The sequence below is a fragment of the Motacilla alba genome, chromosome 7, assembly GCF_015832195.1.
Source record: "Motacilla alba alba isolate MOTALB_02 chromosome 7, Motacilla_alba_V1.0_pri, whole genome shotgun sequence".
Taxonomy (NCBI): domain Eukaryota; kingdom Metazoa; phylum Chordata; class Aves; order Passeriformes; family Motacillidae; genus Motacilla; species Motacilla alba.
Window position 1 is genome coordinate 8,500,868 of NC_052022.1, and position 17,058 is coordinate 8,517,925.

General features: G+C 41.8%; 1 protein-coding gene across 4 annotated transcripts in view; it reads right to left on the reverse strand.

The window, feature by feature from the left end:
- The window catches only part of CCDC93 (coiled-coil domain containing 93), a 32,979-nt gene extending 25,909 nt beyond the window's left edge, over positions 1-7,070 (reverse strand). For 2 of the 4 annotated variants that reach the window (XR_005257569.1, XM_038142645.1), the window contains exons 1-4: positions 6,867-6,908; positions 5,728-5,841; positions 3,952-4,046; positions 1,325-1,436 (exon numbers count right to left, since the gene is read on the reverse strand). Coding sequence is in view for 3 of the 4 variants with exons in the window: in XM_038142645.1 (XP_037998573.1) it covers positions 1,325-1,436; positions 3,952-4,046; positions 5,728-5,841; positions 6,867-6,908 (363 nt within the window). In the remaining variant the exon portion in view is untranslated. Of the gene's footprint in view, positions 1-1,324; positions 1,437-3,951; positions 4,047-5,727; positions 5,842-6,173; positions 6,834-6,866 lie in introns of those variants that run through there. The other 2 variants (XM_038142648.1, XM_038142647.1) reach the window with 2 other exon arrangements.
- Between the last annotated feature and the right edge of the window lie 9,988 nt (positions 7,071-17,058).

Genomic DNA, 17,058 nt, shown 5'->3' on the forward strand with positions numbered 1-17,058 from the left:
ACATACCAAAAACTAAGCCCATCAAAAAAGACTTGTATGGGTCAGCTCTACCACCTACTGGCCAGCTACAAATACTGGGAGACATTGCTCTTGGAGAAACCCAGAAGCAGATTTCCTCCCTCTTTAGAACTAATATTTCTCCTTTCCAGAAGTAATGTCCCAAACCAGGATTTGTGATAAAGCAGGTGAGAGAAAAGCACACCTCGTGCTATTGTTTCTACAGGAGGAGGAATATATTTCCTATGAAAGAAGCCTAGTGCTTGATAAATGTAACCATTCATTGCCATCCAGTGACCAGGGCAAGAAACTCAGCTGGGTTGAATTATTTTTTTTTTCTGTGAAGGAAATAAGGATTCAGAAGCAAAAACTCACATTAGCAAAACACAAACTTTCCACTTTAAGCAGCATCATCACAGCCTGAAAGCTGTGTAACAGCAGTACACACCACAGAATGTTTTGTGGGGAGTGCAGTTAAGTGTGGTTTTCCTCAGGAGTTTCCAGCTAGAAGATAAGAGGAAAGAGCACCAGGAAGGTTTCCTCACTTCTTACAGACTGAAATTTAGACTCTTCTTACTTTCTAAATTCCTTCACAGGCATGAGGTAAGGAGATATTTAATGGAAAAGAAGCTTGCTTAACAGTCTTCATTTTCCCTATCTGTCAAAGATATCTTTCTTTGTAGATGAAAGGAAAATCAAAAAATGCCAAGGATTCTCAAAATACCACATGTAACTGGAACACATCAAGTGTTAGCTTAAATCTTAATAAACTTAGAACAAGGCACATGGTGAGTCAGTGGTACTCAACAAATACCCACTAAGAGGATCACTTGACAAAGCACAGTTTTTAAGTGATAGGAAATAAGAATGAATTATGCTTAAAGAAATTACCCCGATGACTTTTGCCTTATTCATATCCTTCTGATTCAAGGTCTAAAGCATAACTTATTCCATAAGCTTAAACACAGACTGGAAGGTATTTATTCTATTTCCTAATCTGCCAAAGCAGACCATCAGATTCCACAACAAGATTAAACTTAGGTTTTTAAAGCAGGCATTCCACAACAGGCACAATCTGACTCCATTGCAAAGACTTTAGAGAGTTTGTTTTGTTTACTCTCTAAATGTGGATCAAACAATACTTAAGAATTCTATCATCCATAATGTCACTTTGTTCTTTAAAAACATTAATTCAAACTACTTCTCTGTGCTTATTTATTCCGAAGTTAAATAAAGGGCCAAACAATAATTCAAAGCTTTGTTCTATTTTTTATGCAAGTCTTATGGCCTTTTTCAGCAAAGTATCAATATACCACAAAATTATTACCTGTACAACAGGAAATATATGAATGAAATCCAGTCCCTGGATCTGATGTGGTTCCAAACGATGTGGACACTTCATTTTTGGTAATACTGACACGATTTTTTCAGTTAAGGCACTATTATAAAAACAACAAAAAGACAGATGTATATATGCTACAATTTTCTTTTATAAATTACAGATTATTTTTGAAAACACAGTAGTTCAAAGATTCCCTCTAGTAACTTCCACTATATATAATGAAAAGCAATCAAACTCCTTTACAAAACAGCTTTTACAGGCACTATTTATATCATCAGTCTGTGAAGAGGTGATTAAGCCCCACTTACAGGCTCCTCCCTTGGAAATTCATTTAACTGCTACAGAAAATTTCAAGATCTCAACATCTGGACAGATAAAATATCCATATAAAATACACCACCACAAATACCTTTGCATGTTATAAGGTACATCCAACATGAAGAGACAGTAGCTTTAAGAACAGTGACTTTAAGTAAGAGATGTACACTCCAAGGAAGTCCAGAAACAAATGTAAGGACTTAAAACTTTATTTAGCAGAACTCTCAAAATAAATATTGATGTTACTCCTGAAACTTTTAGAATTGAAAAACATACTGCACTTAAAAGCTAAATACACAGCACACTTCATGTACTTTGCAAGCGACTATAACTGAATTTGCTGGCAGCAATCTCATTCTAGAGCTCAGTAAGAGCTGGTTAAATGAAAGGATTACCCTGCCACAAGGGATCCATCTGCAAGAAATTCATCCTGTTTCCACTGAATACCTAATTTTAGGGCAAGAATTGTTTTTGCTGTCAATGTTGGCAAGTACACTTTTAAAGCAGGTGTAACCACTGAGAAAGAAAACTTTACTTGGAAAACCAAAACTATTTTCCCATAAGGAAAAAAAATTAACTGATCCAGTACTGACCTCACTGATATTTAGTACTGTCCAAATGGACAACTAAGGTCCTGGAAGAACAAAAGGGGATCAAGAAATATGAGACAGTGACCAAAACCTGGAAATAGAGCCTGAAACACTTTACTTCCTAAAGGGAAGTGAAGCACAATCAAAGCAAATGCAATTAAAACAAAAAACTATTTATCCAATAGATGCAAGATCCTCTCCTGATGTACGCTTCCATGTTTATTTCAGCCCAGCAATTAAATAACAGGACACCATCACAATGGTGTAACACCATCACTTTGGAATAATACTGAGAAAACACAATTTAACTTTTCTTTATCTTGAAATCATCACAGAAGCCCTGAGCCTCTACCAACACAAACATTACATGGACATCAAAACAGCCTATGCTCCTATGTTCTGAACACTTTAGATTTACAAATAAATCATTGTTGCTGTTTTGGGAGAGGAGCCTGGTTTTTGTTTTGCCAGTTTTGCATCCAATCAGCTGGAAAAAATAACAGAACATTTTGGAAACAACTTAACCAGTTCCTACCCTGTTGTTTTTAAGGACAGCAAAGACAAAAAACTACCACTACCATTTTCACTCCTAGTATCTACTTAATTCTTTGCACTCAGCAATGCTTTATGTAGTTAGTTATCTATGATGATTTGAGGGTCTCCAAATGCAATTGCAATACCCACAAACATTTATTTTGAAAAACCTTGCCAATGTTTTACGACTTTCAAGAAAACACAGAAAGATGGTCTTTTTAACTACACTGAGTAAATAAATCTCTTAATAAGCCACTGATAAGTAGCTTATCAGGCTAAACTTATTTCCTGAAAATTTTAATTATGCCTCTTTTATCACAGATACTCATAAAGGAATAATGGAGTTTAGAATGTCTTCCCTTTCCCAGCATAAACAATGTCTATAAGCTCCCTGGCACAGGAATTAGCTGGCTTACGAGCAAATTCCATCCATAAGAAATGAATCAAAACAAAATGTTTTCATTGGGTCACCCTGAGGAAGGAAATCCTCCTCCTCCTCCTCAGTATGGGGCAGGTAATTATTTTGGCAACAGTGACATGCTTTAAATTCTGTTTGCTGATGCCTAGAGTTCCAACCCAGAACCATAAAAGGGAGTCAGAGGTTATTTACACAGCAGAACTGCAGACACAGGGAACTCAGGGAAGGTCTTCTAATGTTGCACTCCAGCTTCCAGCAGCGTGGTCTCCCTCTGCCCTTTGCTTTGGCCTCTGCATCATCCCCTTGTGCCAGCACAAGCATCTGTACAGCTGCACAGAGAACTGGATCCAGGAATTCATTCATGTTAAAACTATTTTCTTTTTTTTTTCTTTTGGGTTTTGGCTTTTTGTGTTTTTTTGGTAGGTTTTAATTTGGATCAGTTCCCAATTCACTTTAGTGTGGAGCCACAGAAATGCTTTCAGTGCTTAGTAGGGATATAAGAACATGGCAGCCCAAAGCGAATGGCCCTGCCTTTTTTGAAATAAGCTTCTTTCTGGATTTAAAATTTGTGGAACTACAGTCTGAGAAACCCAGAAACCTGTGCAATGTTTTGTAAACAGGCAGTCCTTAAAAGCAGGAAATTTGAACTAAAACTCTTTCTTAGAAATACAGCAGGTAACTTCCCCATCCCCAGACACTTTTTATTTTCTAAGAAGAAGAAAAATCCCCCACTTGCCATTTAATCAACTTACATTTTTTGACCAATAGTAGAGTTTTCCTGAAATAATAAATCCACGTCGATATCAAAGCTGCAGGTAGTGATACACCACGTCATGCCTCCCACCACCTGGCAAAGGATCAACAGCATGGTCAGGGCCACTTTAAACTGAAGAGGTAAAGCCAAATACATCTTCCAGGCTTTATTTCTTTTAGAAACTACATCTCAGTAATCTCACCATCCTCAGTATCCTCTCTGCTCTAAGACAGACTCAGATAACACAGCCACACAAACTTCATACAATACAATACACAACACATGTGAGCAAGAAGACAGAAACCAACCCAACAGTTATTGACAATCTAAATTCCTCTCTTAGCTTTACATATTTGTTTTGAAACAGCTCTCAGATTGAAAAAAAGAAAACCAAGCAACCAAAAGGATAAAACACAACAGTATGTTAAATGTCATGACCTCTAAAAAGTGACCATATCAAAGTTTTATCAAGGATCACAATTACTGCAGTCTCATATTTACCTTTTAATATACATCTTTGCTGCTATTATTTCGTGCTTGCTGACACATGGAACATGAAGTGCTAGACACAGTATCAGCACAGCAATGGAAATCCCCAGCTCTGCAGAAATCTCTATTTCAGGCCCTATTTTGACATGGGCATATTTAAACTCCTGAGCTATTTCATCAACTTTACATAAATATTTAAAGACAACCTTGCCTAAACATGTGCAAGATAACCTAAATGTATGCAAAGGCAAAGAAGAGAAAAAGGAATTAAACTGTGGAGTAGCTTGCCAACATCATGCAGCAAATTGGGAACCTTGTTTCCTAACAAGGTTTCTGACATATTCCCCCCTCTCACACTCCCCTCTATGATAACCCTTTTGCATTAGCAGTGTGATCATTTTCAGAAGCAGGCTCATTTCAGTGGGGTTGGGCACTGCCATAAAATGGTAACTTTGCAATTGTATTTAAGTAACTATAAGTGATTTCTACACATAAATGCAACAATGTTACATCCTAAGGCAGTCTCCTTGAAACTTCCCTGCCTGTGAGCAGAGACTCCTGAGCAGCGACTGGTAGCAACACCAAGGAATTTGAATAAAATAAAATTGCATTGCAAAGTGAGGCTGTGCTACGATCAAAGACAGAGCAGAAAACAGAAGAATCCATTTCAAGGCTGCTGTAGTTCTGTGTTTTCAAACCTTGGTTCAGGAATTTCTCACAGAGTCAGCATCAAAGCAATTCAGAAATCTCTCTTCAACCTGAACTTTGCTCACTGTTAACATCATACACTTCCTGTCTAGAACAATGAAAGGTTAACAAATATGACATTCTAAAGATATGTAAAAACAGCCCCAAAAATAATCTCACCAGGCTAACTGTTCCATTCTTACACAGACACTTCCTCATTTCTCATCACTGTTTTTTTTTTAATTACCATGCTATCTCCAAGTACCCAAAGATATGATTCGAATTGCTGTTGGGAGAGAGGAAAATTCCCTGCACACAACTCTAGCATAGACCACAGCACCCAGAAAAAGTAGACAGCAGTTAATTTCCATCCCACTGTCTCCTCTAAATCAGGCCTTGCTGCACAAAATTGTCTTCCAAGACTGAGGAGGTCCTGTCTGTCTGAAACTAGGTCATTTGCAGAATTAGTCACACAGAGAAGCCCCATAGGTTGCAACTGTCTTTTAGAAAGTCACCCAGAATTGCTAAACAAACCAGCAAAAACATATAAGCCTCCTATACTTAAAAGGGGGGGTTTAAAATACTGTAATGGCCTCACCTTATCAAATGGTGATAACCCCTTGATTCTTGCTCGAAAATACCCAGCAGCCACCAACAGTTCCAAGATTTCAGCCAACTTGATGTTTTGTTCCTCATCTTCTCTTGTTTCAACCTGACAAACAAACAACAAAACACTAACTCATTCATTTGAAGAATGAGCATTTTTCGAGCCTTGGCACAGACCACATATCAGGGGAAACCTGACTTCCATTAGCAACTTGGTTGTTAATTTGAAAGACATTAAAGAAACAAGTAACACATTTGTACATGGACTTAATGTCACATATTTTCACCCAGTTAAATACTTCTATCTGCTTTTGCTCTTCAAATTCCTGGTCCACTGCTTGTCTCTAGCTACTAAGATTGTCCTATTGCCATAAGCCAGTTAATTCATTCTCCATTTCACACATTTCTTTCAATTTCAGGGTTCACAAACTCACACACCTCAGTTTAACCTCTATCCCAGCCAAAACCAGGACACGCTTCTGTAATCCTTCTACAAAAACAGGAGGAGACGCTCACACGGAATTCCACTTTTTGGGCAATGCAATTTCAAAGCACGGCAGTAACAAAAGTAAACCGTGACGGGCAGCCCGGGCAGCCCGAGCGCTCCGAAGCCTCAGCAGCACAGCCAGCCCGTCCCAGGGCTTTTGTCCCCACCCTACAGGATGAAACCCCCTAGCTCCGGGGATACACGTGATTTCCTAGCAGCACAGAGCTCCCCAACACCTCGGCCCTAGGCCGGAGAGCCGCTAGCAGTGCTCCAGGTCTGCCCCGAGGGGCCGCACGGACCCACCTGCCCACCCTTCCCACCTCCAGCCCTCTGGGCACCCTCCTCCTCTCCGCTCTCTCCCACGGGAACCCGGCGAGCCGGGCTTGCAGCGGGGACGCGGGACGGCGATGGTGCACCGAAGGTGACCCGCACAGCGCTGCCGGCAGCCCCACAGGCCGCCCCGCGTCCCCCGCGCCCGGCCCGCTGCGCGGCACCGACCCCCGCGCTGCCGGCGAGGGCCGGGAACCAGGGGAAGGAGCAGGCGGGGATCCCGGGGACGCCGGTGCAGCGGGGCCGGAGGAGCAGCGGCCGCGCCTCGGCAGCGCCCGGGGGACGGGGGGCCGGGAGACACGCGGCTCCGGTACCTCCTGCGAGGCCTGGCGCTCCTGTCCCCGCGGGACCCCCATCGCCCTCCGCCGCCGGCCGCGCCGCTGTCACGTCCGCTCCCCGCCGCCGCAGCGCCCCGGCGAAGGGGTGTTCCCGGCCGGCGGCTGCCGGGTTCCCCCGCCCCCGCTCAATGGTTCGCCCGCACCCTCCTTGCGTACAAGCGCATCCGGGCCGTGCCATTCGCGGCCGAGGGGTGCCGGGGAAGGAGGGCGGCGGCTCATGTGACTGAGTGGCTGCGCGGAGCGCAACGGCCGCAGCCCCGCCCGCGGGCTGCGCCCTCGGGGGCGCCCCCGGGTGTCCCCGTGCCCGCGGCCCCTCAGAGCGCGGCTCCGCCCCGCGGGCCCCGGGCGCTTCCCCTGCGCGGCGCTGCCCTTCGCCCGCCGCTCTTTCCTCCTTTTTTTTCCCTTTGCAAGGGGTCCGAGGCCTCCCGCTAGCATGGAGGACAAGTTACTGGGCGCTCTGACTGCGAAGCGCCATACGGCCGCTCTTACCCCGCTGGGCGCTGACACTTCTCATTGCCAACCGTGTTTCCTTTGGTGACCTAACAGCTGAAGTGGGGTTTAATTCTGTTTTTTCTCCCCTGCACACAAGTCACAGAATCACTGAATCCATTAGGCTGGAAAAGACCTCTGAATTCAGTAGGTCCAACATCGAACACCACCGTGTCAACTGGACCTTGGCATGAAGAGCCATTTCCAGGCTTTCCCTTAAACACTTCCAGGGACGGTGGCTCCACCATTTCCCTAAGCAGTTCATTCCAATATCTAATCACGTGATGAAATTTTTGTTAATACCCAACCTAAACCATCCCAGCACAGCCTGGGAGAAGAGCCCGGCCACCGCCCGGCTGCACCTCCTGTCAGGGGGCTGAGGAGGGACAAGGTCACCCCGGAGCCTCCTCCAGGCCAAACACCCCCCACTCCCTCGGCTGCTGCTCGTCAGATTTGTGCTCCAGCCCCACAGCAAGAAACCCCCACAATCTGTGCTGCCTCTGGCTCATGGCACATCTTGGGGCCATGTCTGAGCATCCCCTGGTGGGAAGGTGGATGTGCTGGAGCCTGGCCTCCCACCCCGGCTTTGGCAGCGCAAAAACCCCATTCTCTGCTTTGGATCAGGCAGACCCTGCAGGGGAACGGGTGTGCTGGGGTCTGGATGCTGTGCCCAGGCTGGTTGCCAGTGCACATTGGATTTGTGAATAAAATCACACCAATGCACAGGGATTTGATGGCCTCAACAGCTGGACAGCAAACCACGGCAGCATTTCATGGGTAGCATTTTTGTTGGTGATGGCTTAAGAAATACTTGACAAGGGTGTCTTTTCAAGTCTATCACAGGTGTTCTGTTTCCAGACTCTTCGCTACACAGAGAATATTTAAAAAATCCAAAACCTTGCACTCAGCTGTTGCTGGAAGCATCTCAATAAGGTGAAGGAACAGGAGGGCAGCAGAGCATACATGAGCCAGGCCATTATGACTGCTGCCCTGACAGAACAATCAAAATAATAATAATAATAATAATAATAATAATAGTAGTAGTAGTAGTAGTAGTAGTAGTAGTAGTAGTAGCAGCAAAAATAGGCCAGACCAGCTCAGGGCATGTACTGGTATAACCACAGGCCACATCTTAATCAGAGCTGCAGAATACTGTTCCACAGCCCCAGAGGTTAATGTGCTCACCACAGCAATATGGGCTTTCTGTGTTTTGTCTGCCTTCTCACAGAGAGCTGTATGGCTCTAATTTGACTGCCATGCAGAGGAAGGCTGAAGCCCACAAAAAGCAAAGACAAGGGTTGAAACAGGAAAATGTTAGGAAGGGACACAGATGACCTTCAGACACAGCAGCAAGTGCAGAAATAAACAAAAATGATAAATAAAAAGCCAAAGGTATTATGAACTAGGGGCTTAAGTAGTAACTGAGTATCAGACAAGGGAGGGACCTAACCTGCCCTGGAAAATGGAACTGTTTCTCTGGCTTTTTAAGGCACAGTAAGGCAAAGGAGGGAGACGGGGTAATTAACTCCTATGAACTTTATAACTCATGCAGCTGACCCCCAAAATCACAAAGCTGGCTTGAAGTGATGTACTTACAGAAATGTAATAGGTTCCTTTAATTTGCTTTATGTTTATGAGACCACAAGAACTGGAAACATTTTTCTCCTCTATAGGCTGGAATTTTCCTTCATCTGGTATGTAGTTAGGAAAGAAAAGAGTAAGTCATGAAAATACAGAAATTTATGGTCCTTACAAGTCATCTTGGATTACTTGAACCTCAATAAAATACTTTGCAAAAGCATTGCTTCCCAACACCTAATTGTGATGCAAATTCACTCAGTTACTCAGACAGAGCTGCTGTCCCCTATGACATTTGGATAATCAATCTTCTAAATACCAATTAGTTTTAAAAGGAGTCCCAAGAGGGGTACCATCAAAAAAAGAAAAACCTCCTTTCCTTCAGATTTTTAGATTTTGTGCTTGCAAATCTCTAGCAGCTTCAATTTAGGTTTAGTTTTCCCTTTCCTCACTTTATTTTGATCTGTGAAGGTAAGTGAGCTCTAGTTCTTGGTGCAGCTGCTTTCCTGTCTTGATTTTTCTATTTCATGAATCTTGATCCCACAAAGCTGAGCTAAAAAGCTTCCTCATTTTTTGTATAGCCATGTTATTCATTTTGCTGCTCAGCCTGGATTTGTGACAACATTAAATTCAGTCACTACTGAAAATGTAGCAGTAGATCTCACTGTATCTTTTAGCACATAGTTGTTTCTTCTTGTAGTAAAAATAAAAGCATGGGTTGAAGTCCTAACAGCAACAGCAAGGGCTCCACTGTTTGTAGAGCAGACCCAGTTAGATAAAGTAATGAAGAAACTTTCCAATGTTCTCTGTTCTGAGAAGGCCTAAAAGAGATTTATTTCTATTTTGCATGATAGATAAAGTATGTGTAACTTCCTGTGCAATGGTCCTTTGTACAGCATTTCTTGTTAGGGTGCAACATTCTTGTAAGGATACCATAAAACAAAGTGTCATGGACAGATCTCGGAGTAAATGGAAAGGATCTCAGTGGTTCCATCAGGCCATGGACCTCGGTACTGCCATGACTGCATCTTCCCAGTTGGATTCCTTCTCACAGGAGAAGCTAAAGCCTCTTCTAGTGAACTAAGCTCTAAGCCTTCCAAACTCAGTATCAGATTTTGCATTGCTTCCTGTGGCTCATATCTTGGGTGGGCTCTTTTTTCAACCCATTTTGTTGCCTGGCAGCCCCAGCACAGAGATCACTTCCACCCTGATTCCTAATGAAATGATTCCTGTGATAAAAGTTTTTATCCAGGTTTCTGGAATCAGCAGTACTGTTTGCTACAGCCCAAGTATCTTCCTCTGCATGCATTTACTCTTTTAATTTGTTGTCTTGGTTGTATCCCATCTCCTTACAGTTACTCAGTTCCCCTTCATCTCTTTCCTGGGATGTAGTAGGCATAGAGAACCATTCAGTGGGCAATTGCAAATTCCCAATTATCGTCAGTGAAAGTGAGACTGTGCACTGTGAAATGAAAAAGTCACAGACCTGTTACAGTGGCCACTGTGTTAGGGGCTGCAGCAGACCATTGCATCCCATCAGACCAGCTGATATTATTTGCAAGGTGTTGTGCCCTTTCAGCACTCACATATAACAGGAAATAGTGGCGTTTTAAACATGCTCACTGTTGTACCCCTGGGTGACATTTAGAAGGTCCGGTCCAACCAAGGTCCTGTTCAGTCCCTCCTCTGAACAATTCCTATTTTCTGCACTTAATAAACTTTAAACTTTAAAACATACAGGCAGACAAGAAGACATCTTTTTCTTGTAAATTATATTTGTTTCATTTTTAATATTGTTTTGTAAAATTGGCAATATGAACACAAACATTTTTAGCTCACTTACTTGGAAGAGGAAAGACTTTGTGGCCTGTGAAATTTGTAAAGGAGAAGGTAATCTGATTGTGGAAATATTGAGATTCTAATAAGAAAAAAAATCACAGCTCCCTCATGGTCTGCATGATAGAACTTGACAGAATTGGTGGCCAGTCCTCTCTACAATTTCATCTGTGCCAGATCTAGAAGTCTCCTGGAGAGTAACGAGAATATTATAATGAAGAATGTGATGAATATAAAGTTTTTACCAGACTTCTCTTTCTGCAGTGTCATGATTTTGATCGCATGCCTCAAAGACTGTAGTCACGATATGCAAGTAGCCAATCATTTTGGGTATTTTGATTTTTGAGAGGCTGGATTTTCAGAGTTACTGTGCTCTCTTTGAAAATCAGGCTGCTGAGGAGTTTCTCAGTTTCTACGTGAGTGTGCATAACAAAGTCCAGGCAAGGACAGGCACAGCACACCTTGATACAGAGAAGTCACCCACAGAGAGGTTTGTTTGGGACAGTACCTTTGCACATCTTCTCTTCTGAAAGTCTCGGGTCATCTGTAGCTGTTGTGCTCAAAATAAATTAATCTCCGGGAGAATGAAGTGGGTCTTTCTAAATCACATATCATCCATGGAACAACTAATTAAATCTGATTCACTGAGCCTTGACCTGAGAAGGAACAAACAAAATGAAAACCTTTGCACAGTAAGTGCATCACAGACTCCTTGATTTGGGCCAGGATATTAAATTTCAGATCACAGCTCTGTGAAGAAATGTTTTCCTTCATTTTTATATTGAGACTGAGCAAATCTGATACGGAATTGTTGGAAAACAAACTGCCCAGGAACCTATAATACATTTGTGAAAGGTAAAACTTCTCCAAACAGAATCACTAGTAAGATTTACTTGAAGTTCAAAGAATAAGAAACTGCAGGTTGTTGGATTACTGATTTACAAATGCTTACAAAGGGGCAGAGAGGTGTATATTTTCACTGTGGCATTCTTAGGCAAAATATATAGATTTAGACTTTACCTTCTACATGCCATAATACTATGACAGATCCTTCACTTAAAATAGTTGTAAGAATGAGCAGTTAATTTCCCAATGGACTGAGAGAGTCTGAAACAGTAACAGACTTCTCACAGGTACGCCTCACTCCCAAGAGAAGGATGATCTAAGATGGAGGAGTTATTTTAGCTTTTCTTCTTCCACGTTGGTTTTTTGAAAGAGAATTGAAAAGGCAGATGATTGGTAAGAGAAGCGGGATAAAATATCAGTGGAATTGAAAAGGCAGATGAGTGGTAAGAGAAGCGAGATAAAATATCAGTGATGTAGAGATAAAAAAGACAGAACTGTAAAGATTCGAGGTGAGAATTTGAAGTGTAACCTTGGACAGAACTAAGCAAAAAGGAAAATAGCCTGAAGGAAAAAAAAAAAAAGGCTGTGTACCATCTGGATAGAAATCCAGTTTAACATCAGTAATTTATACATGTGGGCATTTTGAAATGAAACAGTCCCACCAAGCAATGTCTTTTAGGAATTTTAGCCTGACTGCAACTTAACCCTAAATGAAAAGCAAACTTTGCTGCCATTCACTACCACTCCTTCCATCTTCAGACTGCTTGTAAGTAGGGGAATGTGGCGTAAATCAAAACTGCCAGTGGAACCACGTGTCTTATAAAGAATCAGATCTTGCTTACACTCGGGCAGACACTTTGACAAATGGTGGGAGAGCACCCTCTGGTGACAGCAGGCACACCGCTGTGCTCGGCTGCCAGCAGGAGATGCATTCCCGCAGTGCGGGAGGTGCTCTGGAAAGCCGCCTGGAGGTGCTTTATTTTAGTAGGTTTTAATTCATTATTCGGTTCTACATAAGGAGGACAAGAGTGAGCGTCCTGACAACAAATCAGGGATGACAGTGACCTTACTTCTGTCTCTTAAATCACCGAGTTCTTGTAATTTGAATCAAACATTTTCTGAATTGTTCTGAGACATTTTTAGGAGGCTTTCGAGCAGGTTTTATGGGCACCATGAAATGCAGTCCCAAGTTTTATTGCACTGGACAGTTCAAGGCTTTTCAGAGTGTGATACAAGTGTTTTCTTACAGTGTTCAAGAAACTTGGCTCAGCTGTCTTTTCAAAGATTTTCTTTTTCCACAGAAGCAATTATTAAGAAAAATGAATTCTCTTTAGCTAGTTCTAGCTATTCCGAGGTAAGGAAAAATGATGGATCTTAACCTAACTATTATTTGCAAATCATAGCTCATTTCAGCACAAATAGAACACAAATATGCTAACAAATAAAATACATTATTTTTCTGAATGGATTCTTCTTCACAATGCTGATGGCACCCATTTCATTAAAATTCAGGGGCATGCTAATGTGAGCTTCATCAAGAGTTAGTAAAAACAGTTAGTGTTTATAATAACTTTAGAAGACACTTTCTGGAATTTTAGTCTGCAAAGAACTGATTTTCTAAGGCTGGGGTTTGTTCGGACTGATTCTCTCACACTTCAAAAGCCGTGCAAAGCCCCTAAACATGAGGGAACCTTGCAAAAACACTAGGTAACGGTAAAAAATGTTGAAACCATTGAAGTTCTTAATTGTAATTGAGTATGTAATTCATGAGAAAATGGTAATATGTTTACCAAATTATTTTTTAATTTATCATATTAATCTGGTCCACATAATATTGACTTAATCTTTTATTTAGTAAGATAATACAGTGTTACATCTCCAAAGTGTAAAGATAGTCCTCAGAAAGTTACCTAGCATAAAACTGAATAAGTCAGCACAGAGTACCTCATGATTACCATGAAAGAAAAGTGATATGTTGTGCTTCCTCCCAGCATCTCACAACAGTGAGTAGAAAAAATGAAGAAGATGTTTGTTTCTTCATTAAAACAGAGACTTTCACCTAATCCCTTGATTCTGGAAGCTGGGCTATAAACAAACATCAAACATTGCAAGGCTCCTAATAAAAATAAGAATTGTCAATGCCTTATTATGCAACTTCACATCATTTCTGCAGGGCCACTCAGGAGAAAGATTTACCTCTAAGATTGAAAGCATTTTTCTTATCAGTCACCTCAAAAGCAGCAGCATGGCTGACTCCAGTGACTGTGTTGGGTTTTTTTACAGTTCAAGGCTAATGAAGTCTTTTGTTGTAGAATTCTCCTAGCAATTCCTCTACTGTCTCCAGTAGTTCATATCCTCGTGATTTTGAAAGGCTGGAAGTAATACATTTGGAGTTACACTGCTTATCTCCAAGGCGTGCCCTCTTATCAGGAACTATGCCTTCTAGAAACAAGGTGGAAAAGGATGCCTTGTAATTTCCATGACTTTAGAAATTAGGAGGACAGTTCCTACAGGTACACACACACACCTGGGGCACACCTGGACACAGCACCATGTGCTGCCCAGCACAGTTTGTTTGGAATGGCTGTTAAAGCCACAGCTCAGTCACAAGGCGAGTGTTACAAACTCCTGCAAGCTCTGCTGCCCACTGCTGCTGCCTTCTTTCTTGGGATCCATGTTAGTTTTACTCACTGTAAGAAATAGACATGCAGCTACATCCTGGTTCCTAAATCTGTCTCTGTGAGGGAATATAACCTCTTCCAGCTTCCCATCTCTGGGCCTTGCTCTGACAACCACACTCCAGGCTGTGATGTCCTGCGGTCGTAGAGATGTGTTCCTTCTCTTACTCAGACTTTTTGTAAACTAAAAAGCCATGCCAAACTCTTCATTTCCTAGAGCTGGACTCAGCAGAAATGACTTCCTTCCGCTTTGGGAGGCCTGGGGCTGGTGGGAAGCTGGGCAGTGAGCACAGAGCAGTGCCATAACTGGAGCCATGGGGAGCAGAAATGACTGAATCCAGGAACTGCTTCTAGGGAGGAGATGAAGTCACTCCCATTAATTCAGAACTATCACTTCCACCAAAGGAATAATTAACCTTTTACCTTGCCTACTGTTATACTGAGCTTAAAGCCATTTCTCTGTCTTCATCCCTTCTGCTGATACTACCTCCCAGTTCCCTTTTAACTGCGGATTTAAAGAAAAATCTGACAGTGCATTTTCTTTTTTGTCAGTCTTTGCTTCCCTATCTGGCAGTCATCTACTCAATCCATTGACTATACTCTCCCCTTTGTATAGCAAAAAAAATCCTACAATTTTTTGATTTAGAAAGTAGGATGAATTGAGTGCATGTCCTCTATCAGAACATCACATCAGGATTCTCCTGCCTTTATTTCTGGAAGTGTATATGAAGTGAAGCAGCATGTTTCACAGTGGCTCACAGAAAACAGGTCTGTGCTGGTCTGTGAGAGACAGAACAGCCAAACCTGCTTTCAGGAAGAAAAAATGAACTGGGAGTTCCAAAGCGAGAAGGACAGCAGTGGCTCTTGTGCCATGCAGTAAGTCACAACTACCAAGTACCAGTAATCTTCCATGAACTTGTCAACACACAGAATTTCAAATGTTGAGCCAGTTCTGAAGAGATTTAGCTCATAGACTCTGCCTCCACATATGCTGGGTAGTTGTGCAGAAGAGTGGATGTTCTCAGGAGAGCATCAATTTGTGTCACAGAAGAAACTGAGGAAACAAAGAAATGCATGGGAAAGGGTTAGATTCAGAACAAGTATTTAAAATATTTTATGGAGAAATAAAGCATAAAGGGAAAAAAAAAGCAACATCTCTGGTCTTAGGGCCTTAGACCATGGTCAACTCTAGCCCAACATTTTTTGCAAAGTGTTTTATATAACCCTTTCATTTTCAGAGTATTTTGTTCCAGGTCTCATACTGAGGTTTTTTAGGAGATCTGGACATAAGTTTGATGGTCACTGTATTCTGCCCACCAGAACACACTCCTGTGCTAACAGGTTACCAAATGCTGGACAAGGCTTTTTCACATATATCTTGTTGCCCTGAGGGATGTTGTTCTACTAAGGAACCAGCGCGTTGGTGTTCCATTCTGATGCTTCTTCACTGAACTCCATATCAAGTTCACCCCATTTATAAAGCAGAATAAAATTTTCAAACTGCTTGGTCTGTACTTAACACAGTATCTGAAAATTGAGCTGCATTTTTTCAGTTCATAACTTAGCTTTGATAGTGACAGAGATTCTGAGATCAGGACCAAAATACAATCTTATTGTTTGGCCTTAAGAGGACATAGAGTATATCTTGCTTTTTCTACAGCTGTACTGGTCATCAGCCTTTATAGTAATTAAAAAAAGAAAATCAGAAAAGCAAGGAGATTGAAAGCATTGCCATGAGGAAAGATTTAATACCAGAGTAGTAAACTGCCACTGACAAGAGCCTATTCTTGACATTGCAGAGTAAAAATATACTGTTTGTAATAAATGTGTATAACTGTAATATCATTTACATTTTAAGGGCATTAGATTAACTATCTGAACACAACATTTATGTTAATCTTCAAATATCACTTTATCTTCCACTGTAATTTTGCTAGCACTCTCAGCCAAAGCCTGCTGTGGTCAAAGGAAAGTTTTGTTATGTATTGAATCAGGCCAAAGAATTAAGTCATTGAGTCAAAGCTGGAAACATGTACATAGAAAGCAGTAGAAAATGTCATGCTTTTACAGACTTCCTGTCTCTAACTGCACCCATCACTAGCAGAATATATTCCACTTTTGACATCTTTTTCCATAAGCAAACTATTTTTTCAATTCATAGCCTAAATATTCAAATATATTTTTGGGGTTTTTTTGAGTGGGTGCTGTTCAGTTGGTTGAGTGTCTTTTTTTTTTTTTTTTTCCTGGATACAACCCATTATCCACACTGAGTGTTACTTTTTAGATGCAGTGAAAATGCCAGGATGAAGTAACTAGACTGGAAGAAACTTCCTGACATACAGAATGACAGGAGCTGATGATCCATCTGCTCCAGCACTCTCTGCCTGATAAACTGATGGTGCTTCCGTTGCACAAAATAAGAGATGGCATAATTACTGATTACTTTTCAAGCCCTTATTCTATGTACTTTTATGCTGGGTGGAAAAGATGGGATTTTCCAGGATCTGTTTGAAGGAACATAGGGCAACAGTGCTGTCAAAAAGAACATGAGCAAAAGTGGGAGGAAGATGCAGAAGGAAAATGTGCCCAAAGAATGGTGGCATGACTTAGCTTGGTGCTGCTGGAGTATTCACAAGGTGTGACAGGGATAGAACACTCCCTTGGATGAGGTAAGGATGCACAGGACACAAACCTAAGGCACAACTATTTCCTTCCTGCCTTTACAACACAGTAAAATTGGG